At 37.7% G+C, this 12,504-nt stretch overlaps 1 protein-coding gene across 3 annotated transcripts in view; it reads left to right on the forward strand.

Annotated features, from left to right (window-relative positions):
* The first annotated feature begins 6,187 nt into the window (after positions 1 to 6,187).
* The window catches only part of tnn (tenascin N), a 30,369-nt gene continuing 24,052 nt past the window's right edge, over positions 6,188 to 12,504 (forward strand). For all 3 annotated transcript variants that reach the window (XM_063886786.1, XM_063886787.1, XM_063886788.1), the window contains exons 1-2: positions 6,188 to 6,342; positions 12,130 to 12,327. In XM_063886786.1, coding sequence (XP_063742856.1) covers positions 12,132 to 12,327 — 196 coding nt within the window. In that variant the 5' untranslated portion in view covers positions 6,188 to 6,342; positions 12,130 to 12,131. The remainder of the gene's footprint in view (positions 6,343 to 12,129; positions 12,328 to 12,504) is intronic.

Genomic DNA, 12,504 nt, shown 5'->3' on the forward strand with positions numbered 1-12,504 from the left:
GAAACAGGCCAAGTGTTTCATCATTGGGGCTAATCTTTGATTGAAACGCTACTGTGCCAGGTTTTGAACTTCAGCGTAACTTTATAATAATTTAACATTTTAGGGTGAAGAAATGTTGTTTTCCTCCAAATAGATAAGAAGAAAATGAATACTATTTTGTCATATGTTAAGCTACAGCCAGGCAGTTATATTAGTTGAGCTTGTGGAAGAGGCAACCTCACAGTAATAATACAAAATGACTGCTCTAGGCCAAGCATTATGTGAGTACATACCTTAAGCCTTTATCGTTCAGTTTTGTAAGAATTACACAAACAAGATATTGCGTTATTTATTTTTTATCCAGGAAAGCGTCTTTTATTGAGATTAAAAAGCTTTTCCTTAAGAGGTGCCTGGCCCTAGACAAGAAACATCACAATAAACATTGTTGCAGACACAAATACTATAATTAAAAAGGAAAACAGTTAATAAATTACAGAAACTTAAAATATCAAAAACATTCATCAACATTCTTCAAAGTCGTCAACATAAGGGACTGATCATTGAAAACATCTACTGCCAGGTGAGCCTTCATCTAAATAATTTAAATTTCCTTAAAATGCATCCAGATAAACCAGCACCTTATTGTTCGGGTAGCTTTGTAACTGATCAAGACAGACCAGAGAAAAACAATAGTCAGCAAGGGCTGAAACTATTTTTAAAAAATCTGTTTGCTTCATCTTATATGGCATCAAGCGTGTGTAAGCATGTTAAAGATGAAAGGCAAGGCAGGGCAAGTGTATTTATTTAGCACCTTTCAACACAAGGCAATTTAAAGTGCTTCACAAAAATGACAAACATTAAGAAATAGTGCAGCCAAAACACATTTTAAAAACAGTCATTCAAAAGCAACGAGAATAAAATAAACATGAAACAAGCTAATGTAGAATAACACAGGTATAAAATAAATGAATAAAAACGACAGCCCAATGTAAGATATCCTCCTATAAAAGCAGCGGAAAGTATGTTTACAGCATTGCCAGAACAGACAGAAGGGTAGTGGCAAAGTTTTGTTTTGGCCTTGAACAAAAAGTAAGACTTTTGTCTAATGAAAAATAAATAGATAAACCACAATATTCAACAAGTGTTTTATGAAAGGCCTAAATGAGACAGAATCATGAATTGAGATACTTGTGTTCCAGACTCGCTCTCAGAACCCTAAAGAGATTTAGACATCGTGGTAGGTGGATTTTGTTACAGTACCTTAGGACAGAGCCATGTAGATTTTTACAAGAGACATTCAAAATGTCCATTCTTTAAGGTAAAGTTCTCTTTGATAACACCCATTTGTTATAAAGGACAAACAGTTGGCGTTACTGGTAAAGTATCCCAGTATCATGTTGATTATAGCGGGACGTTATGTAGCTTAAATTCCTTTTTAAACAACACTTCTACCACTTCTCACATGTGGTAATTCTAAAAATATATGAGTATCACGAGGGCTGCTATTTATCTAAGCTGGCCGAAAAAACTAAATAGCAAAGAGCTGTAGCCGGCGATGAGGAGTTGACAATAAACTACTTCCTTTATTTAGAAAGCATTAAAACTCAAATCCAAAACATACTGAAGAGCATATTTTGGGAAGGAACATCGAGGTATGGTAGTAATGCTCTAAGGTACATTTATTTAATAAGATAGTGAGTTGGAAAACAGGAATGGACTGGTAAACTTTTAAACAACAAAATGACCAAGAATGTATTGAAATCATTTGAAAATAGTGTTGACCTTTTATCGTGAGGTTGTACAATTACAGTAAAGCGTTTAATTGAACTCTACCTACAGTACTTATGTTGCTCTCCTCTTGCAGCCTCATAGGAAAGAATGTTGTGTGTGGAAAATTGTAACAACGCTTTTAAAATGAGCAACACTGTAACTGTTGTTTCACAACCACAATGTCTTGCCTGCACTTTGTAGGAGGCTTCCTAGTCTGTAGCACAGCGACCAAGAGCAATGCCCAAAGACAACCTTGGTGATAAGCTGTCTGTGCTTTGTATTTACTGAGGTCAATAATCAGCAAATAAATATAAAACACGGTGATGAACATTCGATTACAACTAAACTCCTACCCTGATAATGATTTGACCGTCCCTGTGTTTGAAGCTTGTGACTACACTTAAAGTTTAAAGAACATGAGAAACAATGCAAACCACATGACATGGCCAGCCCTACTAACCAGATCCCAACCTAATTGAAAAGTAGATGCTAAAGTCTACAATGTCTACCACAATATGTTCTACTGTCATCCAGAGAACACAAGAAACAAGGGAATGAATCATAACAAAGTCTGGTTGTTATTGTGCAGCCCATCAGCAATTTCCAGACAGTTCCCTATATTTTTGCATTGTAAATCAGTCAGTATCAAATACCACAAGTTTTGTTTGTTTTTGTTTAGTGTGTTAAAATGAAACAAGACGGCTTTATCTATCAGATAGAGTAGAAGAAGGAGACTGCTTATGCTAAGGTGCTTCAAATCTAGGTAAAAAAAACATCACAGGGGAGAGGAAGCAGATCCACTTTTCCCCACATACAGTAATTATAGTTATAACTTTGCTTAATGAGGATATAAAGGCAGCAATAGACTAGTAAAAAGGAAGGATGAGGATGGTTAAAATCACCACCCAGCTTTTCACTTACAATTGGCGTGAACCAGATATGAAGCAGATTTTTTGACCTTTTATCTTGTCATGGTTTGCATTTTAAAAGTGTAAACTTCTTGTCTGGTAGTAAAAGAACAGGAATAACTCGAAGGGGAATTTAAGGTGCGTGGAAACTTCCATTAAGAGTTCAGCGAAACAGAGAACAGACATTGCATGACATTAAAGGAAACATAATTTAAAATGTGCCCCGCTGTGACTCCTGTGGGGGAGTTGTTGCATCTGCTGCTAATATGGGGTAAATTTCCCGACATGAGCTGAGACCGATACGCTCTTACAATGAGAAACAGTCACATTTCCCTAGAAGTGCATGCATCAAATAGTCTCTCATGAAGTGCAGTAAACGTCATAACAGCAGACCAGTGCATGAAGTTCAATGTGCCGATTTTACAATCTGTGTATCTGAAACCTTTTTCCACTGAGGAGTAGAATGCCAGGTGTTCTGTTAGGTTTGATTAAGAAATGTGTTAAATCTGAAAGATGAGGGAGTATGCATAGAAATAGTGGGAGAGTTTAATATGACGCCCTAATACATTCTTACTTTTAAAATGTAATGCAAAGTTACTACATTGCATTAAACTGTGGTTGAAGTTGTAACTCCACAGGAAGGTTGTTTTTTTGTTGTTATTGTGATTGGTTGTTATTTTTAACCAAACTACAAGGGACCGAAGTAACATATCTTTTTTTAAATGTTCCTTAAATTTGTAAAAGCACTTGGACGAGTTGTCAGCCGAAATGGAGACTTAACACATGTTGACACTTATGACAAACATGTTGGCAACTTTGTTATTTTGTGTGTGTGTGTGTGTGTGTGTGTGTGTGTGTGTGTGTGTGTGTGTGTGTGTGTGTGTGTGTGTGTGTGTGTGTGTGTGTGTGTGTGTGTGTGTGTGTTTGTGTTTTACTGCATTCCTCTGTGCTAGTTTGGAATCAGTTTGGCTCTATCCAGATCAAAAGTAATTGGCTCCAAACATTTGAAGCTGATGTCAGATAAGCAACCAACAGTCTGCTCTCATATCTACTCCCCGGACACAAACATGAAAGACACAAGTATTGGCAAAAGACATGCGGACTATGATACCAGTAAAGGTTATATGTGCGTCTGTTGCATCTAGTGTCGTATGTCTGTGTCACAGAATTTATGAGAAATGTTTCAGACTTCTATAAGTGTACCGCCTGATTCTCATTTAAAGACAAAGGTATTTCTTTAAATGCACTGCCCTATGACACTTTTCTTCAGTCATTGATTTTTGAAGTATAACCAATTTGGTGAATTATAATGCCTTATTGAGGCTGATGAGTTTTGGGGATATCATATCAGTGTTCCTTTCTTTCAAACAAACCTGAATCCAAATCATTTTACTCTCCACTCAAAGTCAAAGTTAATCAATACATCAGATTCCTCGTTCTTATGACAAAGCCTTAAGAGCTTTGTTTATGTTGAACACTATCTTTCATCATGATAAAATAAAAAAATCAAGGCCTCTTAATTATTTTTTTGTATTATTTATTCTGTCAGCATAGTATCTTTGAAAGAGTCCTATAGTTTCAAAGCTCTCTGATCATGGAAATAAGATGGGTAAGAAGCTCACCAAATCTGCTGCTGGACATTACTTGCACTGATGTTCCAAGGTTACTATTTTACTTTTGGAGAAAGTATTACGTTATGTAATGTCTGTTATGTCATTATGGAGCATTCAGGGATTCATCCATCTTTGTCCTCAGTCCAAGGAGCAGTTTGCTTCTGTATCTGAAAGACAGATATTATCTTTCAGGAGTTATGTCTCAGTGATACAAATATAATACCTGGTCCTTTTGCTTTGTTTTCTAAAGATTGGCAAATATATGATTACATTTCTTTGCCTCCTAAGAGGCAAATACTCAGTAATATTGAACAAAAACATAAATGAAATTAAAGCTAATGTTTCAGTGTTTGGCAGATGTTTAACAAGCAACCATTTACCAACAAGTTCGCGATATGGGTATCATATCAGTATTACATGTCTAATATATTTAATATAATGTAATGTAAAGCGCTTTGAGCACTCGGAACAGCGCTAAAATACATACCTTTAATTATTATTACATTAACTTGGGAGTGTCAATATTTGAATAACATCCTGTTCCCTTATATAATTTAAATTCCAGCACTTTCTTTCTCTTTATGTCTATTTTCAAAAACTGACATTTTACTTTCACCAGCCTTTCAGCTGCTAAACAGGTTCACTGCTATATCTCAGTATTGATTTAATTTTTAAATTCCTTCCTGGTTACTGAATGCTATGGTCCATCTTATCAGATTATGGGTCAAGACAGATTCATCTTTAGTTGTCCAACATGTAAAAGAGTGCAACTAAACATTTAAGCAGCGTTTTCTTTACAAACAACCACACCAGGCCCTGCAGCCTCAGCTCTAGTTTCACTTGGACAATCCCACTGTCCCCTTGGTTCCCACAGAAATTTGAACCCTTACTTATATATTTAGAGACAAACAGCCGCTGTCAGTGTAAAGTATTGCCAACCTTGACACCTGGGGTGATGGTCATGATGGTATATGGAGATGCTTGTGATCTTTTTGTATACATTAACTTAGTAATCTGCCTACTTAAACATTTCAGAGCATACATACAAACTTACCAGAAATTGAAACTGGAACTTTTTCTTTGTAACTTTAAAGTGACCATAATGCAGTCTGAGGGGATTGTGTGGTTTTTCTGTCAGCTTGAAGGAATTATCCTGCCATGTGTCCTCAAAGCATGCTTACTGGAGGTTTGTTTTCACAGAAGGAGGAACATTTTGGAGAGAAAAGTCTGTAAATGTCAGATCAAATCAAAGCTTTTGGTTGTCTTACTGCCAGTCATCCAACCAATAATAATAAATGCTCAAAAGGACAGATTATTATCACCATTGTCAAACACAATCACATGCAGGATGTTTCATTCCGGTGGTGTTTCTTGTTCTTTAATATGATCTACAGGGCAGTAGATGTACTCACGTCATTAACTATAATGTGCCCTTTATTTTAAGTGTTTTCTTTTTATAGAATTTTAAAATGTATTTCTTTATATCAAAAACCTCTCCCCTGTGTTTCCTTCTATCCGTATCCGACTCTACATTTACTTTGGCTTCTGTCTTGCTCCCTTGATTTCTACTTTTAACGTTCAAGTCCCCACACGCCTTCTGCTAAAGTGATTCCTTTCAGTAACCAAACGCATACAGGCAGAGGAAACGATTAAAATAAATTATTAAAATAAACTAAGGTGTTGATATGATGAATGAGCCAGGTTAGAGGTATGATTAAACCACAGGGGAAACAAGTATTAAGAGCTGCTCATTATCTCTGCTCCTCCTCCTCCTCCTCCTCCTCCTCCTCCTCCTCCTCCTCCTCCTCCCCCTCTCCCTTTTCTTCAATCACTTCAGGAGAGGAGACCCTCCCAAACTAACTACTCATTGGCCTATAGGCATTAGGGAGAGATTTGAGCAATTGAAGAGGGAGGGAGAGAGCAAAAGTAACAGGCAGTGTTGAGGTTTTTCAATCATTGGCCAAGGCCTGTCAACAGGTGGCAGAGGGAGAGGCTTTGTGACGCTCAGTCCTTCAGAGAAAAGGAGAAAGAAAGAGAGTAGAGGAGGAAAACGTTAAAGAAAACTCTCAAGGGTAAGGCAACATTTTAGTATTAGCCTTCTCTGTCATTCTTATTGATTTAAGCATGCCACTTAATGTGTACTGTCCTCAATATGTCATGTTTTTGCAAATGATTTAATTTAGTGGTAGTTATAAGTCTAATTAACCTGTAGGTGTGTTTCTGGTTCAGAATCGTTTTAACATATATGATTACATTCAAGCTATTTTCATCAACAGAAGAAACATGCTGTTAATTTCAAATTGTTATTTTTGTTGTGCTCTTGAAAATTCTATATCATCTCAGCTCCATTATGTGTTAACGCTTTTGGTTGTTAATCTTTTTATACATCAAAGTTATTGTTGGTAATGTTTTAGACATTCTAAACAAATGGACATTGATTTTTGCCCAATTGTTCAGCTTGTCTTCCTCTCCTATCTCCCTTTCTTCCTCTCCATCTAAACTCCCTGTCTTTCTCTCACTACCTCATTTGCACTTTATCCCTGTCGCACCTCTTTTTCTACATCTACCAGTCTATGATCAGATGGATGGTAGGACTTTGGTTAAACAGCCCACATATGCAACCTTTCATCTGAACTTTGCTTGAAGTTGCATGACATTTTAAAGTTGAACTTGACACCTGGAATTTATGAAGTTTCACCCGACAGAAGCTGTTCCCGTGTTTGTTTGCATGGCAACAAGAAAGAAGTGGAAATCTTGGTCAGTGATGAATATTTATGTGATGGGGTTTGGCACACTTGTAAGTAAGTAATATAAGCATTCAAGTGTTGTGAAGTTGTGAAGCCATGTTTTTCTGCATTTATAAGGAAGGGCTGTTTTTTGTCCACTGGTGGAAAGTAGACCTGAAGTACAAATGTGTAGTCTTTATATTTGTATTTCATGCTACTATCCAGCTAGCATTCAAAGGAACATGTTGTTATCATGTTGTTAGTCCAGCAGTGGCTCAGTAAGTAGGGGCTTGGACTGGGAATCGTAGGGTCACCGGTTCAAGTCCCCGAACAGACTTGAAATATGGAAAGTGGACTGCTACTTGGAGAGGTCCCAGTTCACCTCCTAGGCCCTGCTGTGGTGCCCTTGGGCAAGGCACCTCCAATCCCCCTCCCCATTGGGTTAAATGCAGAGGACCAATTTCACTGTGTGTGCTCTGCTGTGTGCATGTATGTGACCAATAAAGAGGGTTTCATCCTCCGATTCTATCTATCTTATCAGTTACTTTAAAAATGAAGATGTTATCTATAAAACAAATAACTATTTAATTAAAAATATCCATTCTCATAGATTTAATTATTAATTACAGCACTACCTGTTAATGCATTAATAATAAATCTTACAAAATGTATCCAGTTTTATGATAATGTTCAACTGAGCATTTTCCCTTAGGTAACATTTTGATGGCATGACTTTTTTTACTTGTAACGGAGTATTTTCATAATGTTGTATTGCTACTTTAACTTATGTGTTTTGTTGACTGAATAATGATTAAAGATGAAGAAAATAGAAATACTTTATTAAAACACATTATATTAAATTAGCTTCTCTAAAAATATTTGTACATTTTGATCAGTTCAAAGCTAGTCTGAGCTTTTGTAAATGTAAACATAATTACAAAAATCTGAGTTTTTCCCTTCAGAGCTGCTGTAAGCTTTTATTTCTGCATTTATTTATGATTTGTAAATCTAGTTCCCCATTGTTGTACATAATCCTACTTTATATGTCAACATAGCTGCCAGCACAAATGTTCTTCTATGATAATAACATAAATATTTATAATAACTATGTGCAGGGTTGATGGATATTCTCACAGGGTTGTCGATCCAGTAGATTTACCTTTAATGCTACTGTGCTGGCTCAGGGGATACACAGAAGCCCCCAGAAAAAAGAGCTACAGATGTTGGCCCTCAGCCATGCAAAACGATAGAGGGATACAGAGAGTGAAGGAGGGAGAAAGAGAGAGAGAGAAAGACACACACAACCACGAGTGGGTATAGCTAAAAGAAAATGTTCATATTGCATAACGTGACTGCTTTCATGGAAACCTCACAACTCCAGTTTTTTTCATTAACTTTCACTGATTGAAAATAGCCCCTGGGCTCATGAAAGCTACTCAAAACACGCTTTATTATTACAAAAATGTATCTCTGTCAGAACTTAGGCTTAGGATTTATTAATGCTCGGGTTATGTTATTTTTCTTTCTGCTCAGTTGGTTAGGTTTTCATCTGACAACCCCACAAAGGGGATTAAAGCCTCTATGTTTCTGATAAAGTCAAGGCCTTATCAAGGGCTACTTGTGGTCAGCAAAGCAGCGGGAGGCCGACGGTTTCGTGACGATTTGAGCTTTGCTCTCAGACGATAATTGCTTTCAGCTTCGTTTTATTCATTTTCCCCTTTCTGTCTGCAAGCTGGGGAGAGGAAAGCAAGGGAAAAGGAACGTCTACAAGTTTGTGACCGCACTTAAATGCAGGACCTAGCTGCTGGTATATTTAAACCCTCTGCTATTCTCTCCTGAGGCTTATTGGTTTGGCCTAATGAGACTCGCCTTGAGTTGAGACTTGGTGAAAAAGTCTACCTTCTGGCTGAAGCTTAATGTCCTTCTACAAAGGATATGAGCCTTTGCATATCTCTTTTTGAGTGTATCTGCATTCCCAAAACTATACTTTTCTACGGCTGTTGATCTATGTTTCACCTGTTGACCTCCGATCCATATCTAGAGTTATAGAAACACAAATATCGCTTGACAACAAGCCTTTATTGAAGGTGTCTGTGGCTCCAGACAGCATTGTCTGCTGGTGATTAAAGTGCTGTTGTTACAGTACATGTGGAGGCAATCCCCCCTTGTCTCTCTAAGCTATAAATAACATGTTTTACTCACATACTGTACACACATGGTCGGAGCCCCACGCACTTCTTTCTTCATATAAAAGAGTGAACACACATCACAGGTAGTGAACAAACATTTTACAGGCCCATTGACATAGCTTTGCTTTGACATGGAGAAGTTATTGTCAGGAAGGAATTTTTACCAGTATTTATGGACATGTTGAATTTTACTTGAGGGTTTGAAAGCCAGACTGAAATGCTATCTGGATGGCGGATATGCTGAGTGAGACTGCCACTGGACTGAAGCGATTCTGTCTTCCTATTTTGTGTATTGACTTACAGTGACTCATGACAGTCAACTGCTTTCAGATCATGAGCCCTGGATTTGATGCCAACCCTGAGTTCAACATCTTTATGTTACTGGTGGTTTGGAAAATACCCATCAAGTACTTTATTATATGTGATGTAAAATCCTTACAATATTGGAGGATATAACTAATTCAATCAATCCACGGATCGATCCATCCATCCATCCATCCATCAACCGACCAACTATTTTTTCACCTTAATCGTCCGGCAAACCCCCAAAATCTCTCTGGCAGTAACTCTCAAATGTGACTGCCCCACCTTCTTCTCTATTCCCCCATTTCCTCTCTCCATTAATCCCTCCATCTGTCTCTCTTTCCCTACACCGGGACATTCTTAGTCCTCAGTAGTGGCCGTCTGCTATGCTTGGAAGGTCACAGTGCTATCTCTTCCAAAAGAAATAAGGAAAGGGCCTGAAAATGGCAAGCATCAAATAAAAACCTTGACAGGAAGCTATAAACATGCTTGTTAAGCATCTCAATGTGCCAGTTCTCAGTGCATTCCACAGGGCTATAGCATAGTGCCGGTAATGTGGCTAACTGCTAGACTGTCACTGACTCAAACACACTCTCTTCATCATTCCCTCTCTTACCTGTTCACTCTCTCTCACTCACTAAATCTCTATCAATCTATTTTTGTTCATGTTTCCCCATACTTTCCTTTGTCGCAGTCCATCCCCTTCTCCTAATATATCTTTTACCTCATCGCTGGTTTGGTCTCCAAAGTCTTGGCCATTGATAAAACATCCACTAGGCTGTGGCCCTCACATTGGGTCATAAAAGCAATTTCCCAGTGAAGTCATAGCTTGAATTTCTTGCACAGGCACCAGTCTCCAACCTCAAGCTTTTGACCAACAGCAACCAAATACAATAAAATAACCAGACAAGTTCAGCTGTATTTCATTTGGAGAGGTAAGAAAAAAAGTTCATGGTAATTGCATGTCTTTTTAAAAGCCTGGAGACTTTTTAATCGCAGAACTACTTGAGTTACAACCTGTGTAAATCATTGGAGGAAGGATTCATGCAGTAAACCAAAGATTATTTTACTGAAAACAAATTGAGTCCAATTGAGTAAGTGAAGTACCTTTCCATCTCTTACATATTTAAAGGTTCAGGTTTTCTCAACCACTCACAGTCTCACTTAATCTGATAATGGTATCATTGGATCTGCAGGATTTAGATCTACTTGTTGACATTTTAATTTTCTGGCAAATGTTCCCAGTGTCTTCTGGGAATTTCAGGATCTGTTTCTCTCCCTGCTCATTTTCTACTTTTCCATCTGTTTCTGTCTTTGATGCTCAAGAGGCAAATGTTTAGGTTTCCTTTTGGTTGATGTCTCCCATTCAGAGTTGCGCTTAACAAACATATTTAAAATCAGCATCATTAAACTAAATTACATAGATATTTCACTTTTATAGTCTTTGCTCAAAATAACAGTGATTATTGTTTATCACAATATCATGCTTGTAAAGTCTGGGATACTTTTTTGTGTCTTTTTCCTATTGCTGTCTTTTATGGTTATATGCAGTATAAGTGCAGTATTGTTTCAACACTTGGCTTTTGCAGAGCATGCATATTCCATTGAATAATCCTGTATCATTTCAAATAAATCCAACGTATTTATTTAAGCATGAAAGATATAATATAGCAGTGCGGTCATACAACACAGCAGGACCCACAACATTTTATTACTGGGTTTTCTTTTCTGTCACTCCATTATAGGGTTTGTGTTTCCATAGACCACACACACTCAGCAAAGTTAGATCAAAAGTTTATTCGGCAGCAATTCCAACTTTTACATCAGAATGTTAAATTAAGATCAAAGTTTTATATGGCTTACTATTTTGAAAGCATGTAATTTGGTTTTCCGGGGAAGCCTCTTGCTGCTACAAGGTTTAAGTTCACATGACATCGCTGTCATTAAACACAATTACATCATCACTGAGGGCACGTTTCTGAGGCTCTGAAACGCCTGACTGAGCACAATTTATGGTTTAGTGCGAATCTCTGAGCGATCTTTGGCAAAGTCATAACTGCTTACTTTCTGCTGCTATACTGTGGAATGAGGGGCAGGACACACATACACACAAACACCACAGTGACACAATGGTTCAGGTTGCCTGAAATTAAATATACAGCAGCGTACCTCACTAAATGTAATATAACTTCTGCATTCTACAGATAGTATTTTGGCCCTCCGCTCTGTAAACACTGTCTGGAAAACACAAATGTGACCCTCTTTCAACCAGGAGACTCAGATTCAAACAGCTATAATGACTAACATCTAAAGTTTCAGAAGTCCTTGCCATAGATGCAATCTCTTTGAGGCCTATGAACTTGCACCTAAAAAACAGATGTGATATATATTTCATGATGGTATCAAGAATTGTGTTGGGTCCCACTGTTTGAGAATCTTAAAAGTGTATTTGATTTGAGGACTTTAGTTTTAATTCTATAGTTGTTTCTATAATTTAAGACAACAGTATGCTCATATACACATGCATAGAGGATCCCTAAGTGATGGTCCTTATAGACCCGTATCATTTCTATGGTAGAATGCAAAATAAACAACAACAACAGTGTGGCAGATCACATTATGCTCTTATCTCGTCCTCTAGCCATGACCACCAGTCTCCTGTGGAGGGCCCCGTGCCTGCTGGTGATACTCTGCACTGTGTCACACTTCAGCGCCGCCACTAACCACCCCGGCCCCTCAGCTCCAGAGCAGGGAGTCACCTTCAGCCACGTCTATAAAATCGACATCCCTGGGACTTCCAGTTGTAAAGTTGAGAGCCTACCAACCGAGGACAAAACAGGTCATAAACAATAATAAGAATTACAACGAGAAAGTATGCAACTGAGAATAATTACTGAAACATGAGTGGTGTATGAGTGTGTATGTAGAAAGCTAAGTGAAAAGGATGAAAATCTGTAAACGAGAAGAGCTGAAGAAACTTTTTCTGTAAGAAATATGATATGAATTTGAACCCTTT

Source organism: Eleginops maclovinus, chromosome 6, assembly GCF_036324505.1.
Source record: "Eleginops maclovinus isolate JMC-PN-2008 ecotype Puerto Natales chromosome 6, JC_Emac_rtc_rv5, whole genome shotgun sequence".
NCBI classification, from domain to species: Eukaryota; Metazoa; Chordata; class Actinopteri; order Perciformes; family Eleginopidae; genus Eleginops; species Eleginops maclovinus.